The sequence below is a fragment of the Hakea prostrata genome, chromosome 9 (assembly GCF_041222555.1).
Source record: "Hakea prostrata isolate BN-2017 chromosome 9, UWA_Hpros_2, whole genome shotgun sequence".
NCBI lineage: Eukaryota > Viridiplantae > Streptophyta > Magnoliopsida > Proteales > Proteaceae > Hakea > Hakea prostrata.
The window spans coordinates 1,964,448-1,976,506 of NC_142608.1; the positions used below are offsets into that span (position 1 = coordinate 1,964,448).

A 12,059-nucleotide genomic window follows, 5' to 3' on the forward strand; every position below is an offset into this window, starting at 1 on the left:
TTGCATCATGTGAAACTCTTTCTCCCTGTAAGGCTGAAAGTTACTCATGCGGTTTGTGGGTTTGAATCATGTAGGCTTCACGTATGGTTAAGCACTGTCTTGGTGATATTTGTCCTCTTTGTTTCTATAAGGCACTCTCACGCAATCTTATCTTAAAAAATAGGATTCCACCATGCATGGATCTTAACATAATACTTGACTCCACAGACGACAATAGAAAAGATCCCATAAAATGTAAGAGAAGAAGAAATAAAACTGGGGAACTTATGGTTGTATACCTTCCTTCTGATCCAATACATATCGGTCAGCGTCAGTTCAACTGTGAGAATATGAGTATTAACCTCTTCAAATTCATAATCTCTCCAGTCTTGTGAATGCTAATAGACTTTAATGTGTCAATTACATGGGAAAAATTATGGCAATGACTAGCGAAGAGTATATAAATTTCTTTTCTGACGAACTATAAAGGAAAAGGTTCACCTAGCTGTCTGAGGAGGGTACATTAAAAATCTATCACTCTCTCTCTCTCTCTCTCTCTCACACACAGCTTGTTTCAGTTACGAACTTGGACATCTACACTACTCATCTTCCAACCCCTTCAAAGATGCACTCTCTAGCTACCTTAAAATGGGGCATCCTTTCACTGCAATGCCAGGTTCAGTAGGGCACGTAGCCAACGGACAGTGGTCAATCTCAGTACCCCACCACTTCAAATTCAAGCCTTGATTCTGTAGAGCAAAGAACAAGAGAACACCCATGAATGCTGTCCCAGCATCTAATGCAGCTGATAAAACATAATTGTATTTCTGCCACCACCCCTTCTTGTATCTGAAGATGTAGTAGTTAAAGATGGTTCCAGTAACAAGCCAGGAAGCAATGTTGGTAGGTGTTGCTGGAGGCATTCCAGCAAAACCATAAGAGATAACTGGTATATTGATCAATGCAATCCATTTCTTTTCGGGGTACATTCTGCTCAGTAGCCATGTTGGTACAGGCAATACAGCTCCAATGAGGAATAACCAAACCAAGTTCCTGTACATGGCTCCAGGACCAAACATCCGCTTTGGTCCAATTAAGCCCCATATGACAGAAGCGTCAAAAGTGACTCGGAATTTTGGACATGTCCATGGACTGTCTGGATGGAGGTTTTCAACATCACATATGTTTTCAATGTTCTCCAGCATCCACCATCCAACTCCAAGATTGACTACTGCAGCTACTATGGTCCCTGCCAGCTGCCAAAGATTTGGACCATCAATTTTAAGTTTTTGTTTCTCGATAAGAGTATCTACAGTAAAGGTTTGAGTTGCAGACCTGGGCTGTGAACATACTCCTGGGTGGAATTTTCATGTAGTGCCCAAGTTTCAGATCAGATAAGAATGACAACGCATGGACAGTGCTGATTCTCCCATAAAACTTGAACACCATGTTTGCTATGGGCTTTCCAGGAAGAATATATCCAAAAATGAATTGCGCTATGATGTCATATCCAGGTTGCTGTTCAGTAGATAAGACAAGAAAGAAGAAAAAAAATGTTAAAAGACCAGAATTTGAATCTGCTTTCTCCTTATCCTCCTTATGCTTATAGTCTTATGGCCAATTTTGAAGACACTTAAACATACCGGACTGCTGCATTTGTTTCATAATATGATGAATGCAGAAGAAGAGAAGGCCAAGAAATTCTGGAACTTGGATGAAGTACCTGGTTTGTAGTTGCTTGAATGACCCCAATTGGGAGGGTAACAAGCCATGCAAAGCCAAAAGCAAAAAGCATACCCCACCATGGAATCTGCACTTCTCTTTTCCACACGATAGAGGTTAAGAGAGATACTAGAACACTGCAAACTAGCAGAATAATAAACCACCACTGTGGGACATCTCTGTAATTCTTCATCAGTTTTGCATGAATGTCCAATTTCACACTCTTCATGGCTGATTTGCTCTGTCTCCAGATGTCCCTACATTTTAGACTCCAATATGTGAATGATAAGATTAATTTTCGTAAAAGTAAACAAATGGAAAGTTGCCATTAGAATTCCAAGTTCAGCATTAGAATTTGGGAAGCAGTTTACCTGCCATGGAAGAGCACTACATGGACGATTGTTGCAGTAAATCTTGCAAATCCTGATCCAATTGATAGAGCAAATAAAGGGCTGAGATAGAGCTTCCCATAACTCTCATAAGCAGCAACATCGAGGTCATAACGGGGAGTTAAGACCTTGGTGGTATCATAAAGTTTCCCAGTAGAAGTAAAGAGCTTATTCGAAAATATAGGGAACCTCCTAGATTCGAAGGTGTTGAATTTCCAATAACATACAGGGATAACTATGTAGATAAACATGATGAACCCAATCCCAACATTCACAATAGCATGCCAAGGTGCCACCAGTGGACTACCATGGTAAGCTGAGATCCCAGCCCAATCTAAGGTGAAGGCACCTACTCCAAGACCTTGGTACCCTGACCCAATTTGCTGAGCAGTGATGTTGTGTGGCCATATCCAACAAACCCATGAGAAGAAAGTTAAGATTGGTAATAAATAACCAGGAAGAACGTAGTAAACAAAGCTCGCCACCGTTAAAAGAAGGAAAAATTTCATCCTTGTAAGACCTTTTGATGGAATGTCCTTCTCATGGAGTGCTCTGCAACATCAGAAAAATTAATTTTTTACTGATGGTGTTAAAAAGCTATTGCAAAAACGAAACGACTGTTCACCCTGCACAAAATTATGAAGGTTTTGAATTACAATTATGCTCCAAGAATATTCCAGAGTGAAAATCACCATCTTCATCAGATTCTACAGGAGAACCAGTACTAAGTAAAAAAGATGAAGTGCCCATTTTATATCTAAAACTGTATAACACAATTTTCACCACACAGTTGGAGGGGGGGGGGGGGGATGTGTCCCGTCAGTTGTTTACAGAACGTTTTCTTTTAAGCCCTCTTTTTGAAACAAGGAAAGCCATGAATTCCCAACAACTTATTCTGTTCTATCAGTTACTTTACATGAACTTTTAAGGTCCAGAAATTCTGAAGCATCGAGAAGGGCAGAAACAGAAAGGCAGAGACCTGAATAGAGATACTTGAGCAAGGTTGGAAGGCCACCACATTTCAACAGGATCTACCAAGTATCTCCTAAGCAGTCCAGCCCATCCATACCCTAAAACCTGCAAAATAGTATGAGGAGAAGAAAGTTATAAAGAAAAAGATCAGATGATAAGTACAAAAAGAAATTATGGAATTCTATGACCCATAAGGCAAATAACCCAGAATTCCTGCAAAGCAGAGAAAATTTAGTAGAAGAAAAGAAACATCACAATGCAGCATATAGTGGCTCACGAAATAGATTTTCTCCACATTTCGGAAAAACCCTACAAGAAAACCATTACCAACCTGTGTGGTCAAGCAAAGGAGAAGGGCACAAATGAAACTCAAGCTCTGTTTGTAGTAAGCCTTCATGATCGTAATGGCACCGACGGAGTACGCATCTCCACCACCGGAAGACACTCCACAGTTAGCAAAAATAGTGATAATCACATGCTCTTTCATATTGAAGGGCCCTGGGTTCAAATTGAAGCTTCTCCCTAAAATCTGAAAATTTCGATTAGGCAGAGTCGAAGCCATGAATTTTCCGATAGGCAAAACAACAATTTGAACCAGAATAGGCGAAATCATCAGCGGCTGGGTTCGGTAAATGAAGAAGGTATTCAGAAATATAAGAATTGTACAGGAAGTCAGACCCAGAAACCAAGCTCTGAATGTCATCACCGGAAGCGAAGGATCGTCCGTTTCAGGGACAACCAATGCCACTTCCTCCACCGGACAACGATCCTCCTTCATCGGCTCTTCAAATTGCTCCTCCTGGGTACTCGAAAAATCATGTTTTTGCGTCATTATCAGTTGGTTTCTGATGCTCTGTTTTCAGAAAATACAGAGTTCGTGAAGAAAGAAAAACAAGGCGCTTGCTCAAAGAGTGAAGAGTTTGATATTTAAAAGAGATCTGTAGGGCCACTTTTTTCGAGCGTACGATCATCGCGTGCTCATTCGTTCCAAGCACGCCATCGTGTCCGTTGGAGGGAAAACAAATTTATATATTCACGTTTCGGCTTGTGTGGGGCCTAAATCCAGTGCCATGTCAGCTCGTGTGAGTCTCATTTCCGCTGACTAAGTAGACGGCGTTACCGAATTCCGTCACTTGATACTCTAGATCTGTGGCACGATTTGTGTCTAGTTAGCGGTGACTGTGCCTGAAAAGCGTCAATGGGAGTCCACGTCGGTCTGGTCAATGATGATGTGTCTAAGTAAACTTCTCCATTTTTTTTTGGGGTAGAAACCATGTAATCTTAGGGCTTGTTTGGTTACTTGAGCCTGTAGATTTCAAAATTTTAGAAATTTCAAATCTACAGACTTCAAATCTCTAGAGTCATGGTTTTTTATCCTTAACTGTGGTTAGTTTGAGTTTTGGAAGAAATTTCTAGATTTACCCAAAGATATTTATGATATGGTTCACTTGCGCGAGTGGAATCTCGTCCCCCCCTACTATTCCTTTTGATGTTCTCTCTGATCGGCCCCGTATCTCCCATGGCCGGATTTGCGGAGGCCCCGGACGCGGCCTCCTCCTTAATTTAAGTCTAATTGTTTGTGGAATTGCTTCAGTGCCACCATGCAACCTATGGTTTAGATTGAAACTTGTGGTTTCGTTTCACTACATTTCGCATAAGTAATTTTTTGAGTAAAGTTTAATTGTAAAACGAGTGGTCGAGATTTTGTCTTGATCACAAACCACAATTTCGATCTGGACCATCGATTGCACGGTATTGCATATTTATTGCGCAACACTCAAGTAAAGCTCAATTGTCAGTGGATTTGTATGCTTCCAAGTAGGGTCTACCGCTTTGTCCCTAATAAATTAATTATTTAAAATAAAATTTTAGGTCTACGGCAATTACTTTAGCTTTAAATTGCTACAAAAGCCACGTGGCTTTCAATTGTTTCAGTACAAGGACAATAGTCTGGATATTTTAAGTTCACAGTTTCATATCTAGAGTACATGATTGGTGATCCCTACAAATGATGATACTATAGATACCATCCGGGTCGGGGTAGAGGACTATGCTTCCCTAACATCCGTTCACCACATGTTGGGAGGGAGACCTACCTTCTACCTTGTCAGTGTCCAAAGAAAATGCAAATCCTCTCCACCTAACTTGCCTATGCCCGTATCTCCCAACACTCACATAAGGCGTGACACATTGCCTGTTTGTGTCAACCATGTGTGAGTGTGGGTAATAAGGGTAGGTAGGTCACTAGGTTGGGTGGAGAGGATCTCCATGCACATGTGGTGGGGGGGATGCAAGGGAGATGAATTCCTTTACCTGTTGGGATAAAGGATTCCAAATCCATTGGATATGGATTGCTATTGGAAGCTTTTGTGTTTATAATTCTTGAAAATAAGAAAATGTTTTCATTTTTACCTTATTCTTTCTCAAAACGGTATGGTTTCATACGTAACGTCAATATAACACCGATATCGTACTATATCGAATTAAAAATTATTTTTTAAAACTATACCATATTATTTTTCGATACAATTCTGTATCGTACAATTTTATACGGTTGGCTTCAGAACCACGTTGACACCTTTAATTATATAAGTGATTTATTGTTCTGTAGTTAGGATCATAGTTGAAGGTCAAGTCAGATTTACCATCGAGGTTAGAGTTGAGCATTTGACACATACCTCCCCAATTTAGCTAGACAATGCTCGTGGCTTTAAAAAGAGTCAAGGGTCTAATTCCTCTATTCACATGGAGAAAGAAAAAAAATTCCAATATGTTATGGTAATGACCGATAAAACCACTGAACTAGGATAAGCCACTTGACGCATCTTAGTCATGGGACTTCTCGGAAAAAATATCAATTGAGAACCCAAGATTCATACATCACAGTGACGCACAACTGTCATCAAGTGGCTTCTCGGTAGAAGCAGCATTGGCAACGGGTGTGGCGAGTCTATTATCCAGATGTCAATCAAGACATTTAATTCCACATTGAGCGTGCCAAGGGCCATTAAATGCTCAGGGATGACAATGAAGCTTCTCCTTCATCCCAAGCTTGCCTCGAGCCTTGCACCTACACTTCTTTATTCCCTCAATTGCGGGCTGGTGTCTTGTCATTATTAATCTGACGCTGACATCTTGATTCACCAACAAAGTCTTCAACTAACGTGAAAATCACACAATCTAGCTTACTGAGCAAGCCTCTCTAAGAAATCATCTCCACCCACCATCTCATCAGATAAGCATCTAAGGGTTGTGAAGCGTCCACTATCTCTTTAGGTATGAACTAGCTATATAATTCATCACTGTGTCTGAACAACAGTAAGATTTGAATACTTGCCAATGATGGGTCAGTAAAGCGGTTAAAGGTTCCCTAGGGGAGGTCTTGGGTTCGCACTCATTTGGCTGCATTAATTATATAAAAAAAGCTCCCTTGAGGATGTAATCGTGGTGCGTGTAAGCTGGCCCCGATGAACCTCATATCCAAAAAAAAAAAAATTGAATACTCGAACCATTACTCTCTTACAATTACCCTTGAAAAACATTATCTTCTTATTTCCTTGAGCATTTATTCCTCAAGGGGAGTATCTGGTTTTCCTTACCTGAACTTACTTAATCATTGGAGGTGGTTTCTCGTCCCCAGAGGTGGCCCACTCTCACCATTGTTTTAGTCTCAAGAGCCAGGTTCTGATCAGGAGTGAACTAATGAGCTAAAAACACATTTTCACCTCAATGCAATCCATCTCTCATTGGTGTGACTTTAAGTTTAATTTGGATAATTTTGGATATAGAATAACAATATAGTTTTATCGCAACAAGCCACGAGGTGAGCCATTAAATGGATCCATGGAGAGATGAAGAATGTAATTAACGTTATTAAATGGAAATTTAAAATTTAAGTATACTTAATTCAAAGAATGTAACGTATGATTTTTTTAAGGGCCTGTTTGGTTACATGAATCTAGATATTTGAAATCTCTGGATTCATGAATGCGAGATTTATACCCAAACGGTTGTAAAAATCTCTAGATTCATGAAATCTAGAGATTCATCTTTTTACATTAAAAAAGTGAATATGTAGATTTATAGGGATGGGGTGAAATCCAGAGATTTCATCCTTACTATAAAAAAGCTAAATATTTGTGCATTCACAAAATCACAGATGAATCCACAGATTTCATTCTACATGTTTGGTTAACCAAACAGTTAATTTTATACATTATAATTCTATAGATTTGAAATTTTTAGATATTTGAAATCTCCAGACTCATGTAACCAAACAGGCCCTAAGAGATTTTGGAGTAGCCATCACTAAACATCCCCAAAATATAATGTAATTTATTATTTTTTTCTCTCTCCATAATTTATGGGATCTCTTATGAGGGGTATGTTAATGTGGAAAATGGTATCAAAGTAATAATGTAAGAACATGCCTTTCCTGACGCTTCGAGTAAAATCGTTGTAAAAAATATTCATATTAACATTACATTTTCACTGACGTTTCTCTAGAACTGTTGTCGAAAATACTTTGCCTTTGCAATCTCCTTTATACATTTTACCGACATTCCTCTAAAACTGTTGCCAAAAATAAATATTCTCCAACGACTATCCATAAGTGTCGTCAAACGTTGTTTTCTCGATCAGTTAGAAAAAGCATCGCTGAAAAGACACATAAACTACGGCGCTTTTTATTAGGCATTGCCAATTATAAATATTTCTCCACGGTTTTTAGGATTGTTGCCATATGTTCTTTTTTTTTCCCGACAGTTGTGAGAAAACCGTCATGAATATTATTTTCTGCAACGTTTTTATAACCTTTCAAGAAAAAAAGGTCACTGTAAAGCACTTTTCTTATAGTGTATTCCATGAGCCTATCACTCTCTTCTCCATATGAGTGTGCTATCAGAAACCACATTTCTAGGATGTTATAGCTTGTCCAGATGATAAAAGTAGTGATCCTAGCTCTAAGAATGATCAATTTGACAATGTTATTTGTTTTTTTTCCTTAAGTTTTGGTAAGAAAATTTTTATATATTGGAGATAATGAAATCACATAATTTAAGGTGGGGTTCTGTCCCTGACCACGAAAGGATTCAAACTATAACCTTTTATTTGGAGAAGATGGAAGGTAATCAAACCAACCCATCTAAGTTTCTAGTTATAATGTTCTTGTTCATACAAGGGAGAAAGTTGAGGGTCCTTCCCCTTTGTTCATGTATTAGGTCCTCTCATTCTAATCCACTTCTAGAGGAAAAGAACAGATCACAGGAGTTCTTCCTTGGCTTCCCACCCTTTTTAATATTCTCTTGTTGCACATCATGACTCATGATAAACCTTTAGCTTTAGCTCTAGCTACACTGGCTATGCTTCCAAGTCTACTTTTTCATCAATAATTCATTTCAAGAAAGAATAACCACTGCCACTGGCCAAAGGTACACAGTTCCCCTCTACTATGGCTACTGCTTATAATGTTCATTTGGCCATGCATGGTCTTCAGATATTGTTGTGTGTATTTTATTTTTTTAATTTTTTTGATGCACAACCCTAAGGATATAGTCGAGGTGTGAATAAGCAGACCCTGTTGAACCTCAAATCCCAAAAAAGGACTAGTACAACAAGGGCCTTAAACATGGCCAAAGGAAAAATAATGCTCATCATGCATGATAGATCACGTTTCCTCGATGTTAGCAATCGTTGTTGAGGCTTTAGCTATTAGAATTAAGACTTTAAACCTTCTTTGCTTTGGTTGAGGGGTTTCTCATTGTGGTTTGTGAGTCCGTATGTGCTTAATAGAACCCAATTAATTTAGTATATGAACACTTGAACTAAATCAGCCTAATAATAAATAGGTTAAAGGACTTTACTCAACTATTTTATTGGCTTTAAAAGCTTTTGGTATACTGATCAAGTCCTAACAGCTAGGTGTAAAGTTAAATGATGATATATATCTTGTTTCCCTCCCAGTGCCCGAGTGAAAGAACACTAAAGCAAAAATAAAAGGACAAATGTCATCACCTTGCTATGCTTGGATTAGTGTTAGCTAGCTTGATTGCAGTCTAGAGAGACCACAAGAGAGTAGTCCCACAAAACCATTATTTCCAAAATGCATGGAGACAATGCATCCATTACATTCTCACATTACAAACACATTTAGCTACAATCACATTATTACATTACAGAACATGCATTCGGGTTCTCATCACTGAAAAGCTGAGGATATGTGAAGAACTCCATGTTATTCTTGGGAGCCCAATACTCATATTTTTTGGTATCAGTTTTAGTATCATCTTCTCCTTTACCTTCCTCACCTTCTTTCTTTTCTTCTTCTTTCTTGTCTTCCTTCTTTTCTTCTTCCTTCTTCTCCTCTTCTTTCTTTCCTTCCTCTTTCACAATAGAAGCCTGTTTCTTAGTCCTTTTGTAGACATTCTCCACCAGCACAGTTGGGTCTACAATGCCTTTTACTGTCACATGATTGCTCGCAACGTCCGTAACAACTGATTCAACTCCTGCAAATAAAGATCATCTATGAATATGGTGGTTCCTTGTATGTGGGGATTGGGATAGATGATTGACTGCTTTGATACCATTGGGACAAACTGTTGAGATATTATACCCACTTATGTTCTAATATAGACCATCATATTGGATATGATCCAACAGTGTAATAGACCTTAAGAGAAAGTCCAAATAACCGTAAAGCCTAGTCTTTTTTATAAATACTAGCTGGAAGCAACAGTTAAACTAGATACTCATGGTGTAATGGTTGGAGCAAACCTTATGCTTAAACCCTAACCCTAACACAAACATCAATAGAAGTCGTACCCAGATTATAAGGTGAGGAAACCCAAGACCATGTCAAACCCCACACCAAGTTTTTAATGGAACATATGTGTGATCAACCTCTCATAAAATTGACATGAGATTGTTACCTACAGTAAAGTCAACAATGAACACAGATTGTACCCAGAAAGAAAGTGGAGATCTGTGTATGTACCTTTTATCTTTCTGATTCTCTTCTGCAAGGCTTGAGCACAGGCTTCACAGTGCATGTAAACTTTCAAGATGACTGTAATTACAGGAGGAGGCTGCAACCATTGACAGATTGAAATGGGAAAACAAAAAGGAGTGAGATTCGTCACTATAGGCTCAAGACTAATTATTTTGAAGAGCATCACAGATATAGGTTCAAATACCCAAATCCAGGCCAGCCCATTTAAACATCTTACACAAGATCAGAGCCCAGAAGCTTATTCACTACACAGGGTACAAACCAATGTTTTGGACGCAGAAAAGACATGGAAACCAAGTCAGATTCCAAAAGATGCATCATTGATATTGATGCCAGTGTTCTGATAGGTATTGTATATTTGGGCCCCATTTCTTGTCAAGTCTGGCCCACCCACTCACCCCTGATGAAGAAACCAGTAATTAATTCAATATGGGCAAAAACCCAATATTTAAGGTCCCTGCACAATGTTTGGGTTCACTGAATGATCAAAACTCGGATTCTTTTTTTTGGGTAAAAAATCTAATTTTGGATCCTCTGTAAAGTTGAAATTCAAATCTCAGATGCAGACACTCCAATTAATGGCACATGTGACGCAGGAAGGAAGATTATGTACATAAAAAACTGGGCCAGGTAAGTGGGCCACTCCACTTGGTGCAAAGAAGGTGCCTTAGGTTAGTTGAGTAAATCTGACTACACGAGGTAAAGAGTAAAACAGCTCTCCCTCTTTTGGGGGTAAGAAAGTGAAACAGCTTCCAACTCAGAATGTAGAAAAGATTCACCCATGAATAAATTCTGGGTCCTTACCAGAAAAAAAATTTCTGGGTCTAAATCACATTAGTTATTAAGCTCGATTCTTCATTATTTTTCTGCTTTCAAGATGTATTACAGACCCAGATTTTATTATCATAGTGAAGCTAGAAATCAGTCTTGGATGCTACTGCAGATATCTATATAAGCCTTATCAGATGATTTTGTTTCTCCTTTTATAATGAAAACTTTTTAACAGATTTACCAATGATATAGGTTTATGTACACCCATGAGAGGGAGACACAGCCATGATTAATTTTGGGGTGTGTGAGGTAAAAGGGAAAGTGAAAATGACTGAAATACCTCAACTTTCTTTTCTTCTTTCTTGTTATCTTGAGATTCTTCTTTCTTCTCCTCCTCAGGAGGCTTTGGCAGAGGTGAAATTAGCTCCACTTTTCTACCACTCTTCTTCTGAACTCTCTCACACACTTTCATGGGATCAGCTGTCTTCCCTTTGACTACCACCTTATGAGATTTGTAATCCGTCATTACTTCCTCGACCCCTGTCACTCAAAATAAACAAGCTACAGTAACTGGGAAAGAAATTAAGCTAAGAAGAGAAGGGGATTAATGTATGAAATGGGACTAAACCTTGAAATCCTTTAAGGGCTCTGCCGACCTTCTTAGCACAAGCCTCACAATGCATATCAACTTTGAGAACAATCTCCTGAGGCTCTTCAGGTTTCTTCTCTTCTTCTTTCTTCTTCTCCTCTGTGCCTCCTCCCTCTTTCTTTTCTTCTTTCTTCTCCTGCAATAATAGGCACAAAATACCTTCTGGATCAGTCCCCAACTTGATCTCTAGTTACCAACTACACTCAAATCCCAAAGCACAAATTACATTCCACATATTTGTAATGGCAAAAAATTTAAACTCAGAAACTAGTCTAACATACTTACTTCACCCATCTCCACACAGATAGGGAATAGAAAACTGTGCTGGACACTCTTCACTACCAAGTGATTTCTTTGGTGCAAACTGCAGAAGTTGCGGAGCACTACTGAGAAATGACACTAAGCCTTCCTTAGATGAGTTTGATATGGATGGAGGCTAAGAAGTAAAGACAACCCTGGCTTCTCCTACCAAATTTTCTTATTATTAGGGCAATACTCTCTCTCTCTCTCTCTCTCTCTCTCTCTCTCTCTATGAGTACTGTGTGGTGATTCTGCAGAGATGATGTGGAAT

At 38.9% G+C, this 12,059-nt stretch overlaps 2 protein-coding genes across 2 annotated transcripts; both read right to left on the reverse strand.

The window, feature by feature from the left end:
• Nucleotides 1–250: 250 nt before the first annotated feature.
• On the reverse strand, nt 251–3,947 carry LOC149003969 (oligopeptide transporter 3-like). The gene is made up of 6 exons (XM_089168330.1): nt 3,394–3,947; nt 3,070–3,167; nt 2,073–2,642; nt 1,703–1,958; nt 1,315–1,497; nt 251–1,235 (listed from the first exon to the last, which is right to left on the reverse strand). The coding sequence occupies exons 1-6, from the start codon at nt 3,892–3,894 to the stop codon at nt 618–620; spliced, it is 2,226 nt and encodes a 741-aa protein (XP_089024456.1). The 5' UTR covers nt 3,895–3,947; the 3' UTR covers nt 251–617.
• Nucleotides 3,948–9,003: 5,056 nt separating this feature from the next.
• Nucleotides 9,004–11,887, reverse strand: LOC149003970 (heavy metal-associated isoprenylated plant protein 7-like). Its single transcript, XM_089167762.1, has 5 exons — nt 11,774–11,887; nt 11,468–11,624; nt 11,180–11,379; nt 10,054–10,144; nt 9,004–9,565 (listed from the first exon to the last, which is right to left on the reverse strand). Exons 1-5 carry the CDS (start codon nt 11,780–11,782, stop codon nt 9,228–9,230), a joined length of 795 nt encoding a protein of 264 aa, XP_089023888.1. The 5' UTR covers nt 11,783–11,887; the 3' UTR covers nt 9,004–9,227.
• Between the last annotated feature and the right edge of the window lie 172 nt (nt 11,888–12,059).

Bases quoted from the DNA above. Each gene is read 5' to 3' on its own strand.
- LOC149003969 (XM_089168330.1), bottom strand. From the start codon at position 3,894: ATGACGCAAAAACATGATTTTTCGAGTACCCAGGAGGAGCAATTTGAA. The intron at 2,643-3,069 runs GTCTCTGCCTTT...CTGATGTTGCAG, and splicing joins GCTCAAGTATCTCTATTCAG to AGCACTCCATGAGAAGGACA. The intron at 1,236-1,314 runs GTCTGCAACTCA...AATCTTTGGCAG, and splicing joins GGAGTATGTTCACAGCCCAG to CTGGCAGGGACCATAGTAGC.
- LOC149003970 (XM_089167762.1), bottom strand. The intron at 10,145-11,179 runs GTATTTCAGTCA...CAATGGTTGCAG, and splicing joins AAGAAGAAAAGAAAGTTGAG to CCTCCTCCTGTAATTACAGT. The intron at 9,566-10,053 runs GTACATACACAG...CTTTATTTGCAG, and splicing joins GAGAATCAGAAAGATAAAAG to GAGTTGAATCAGTTGTTACG.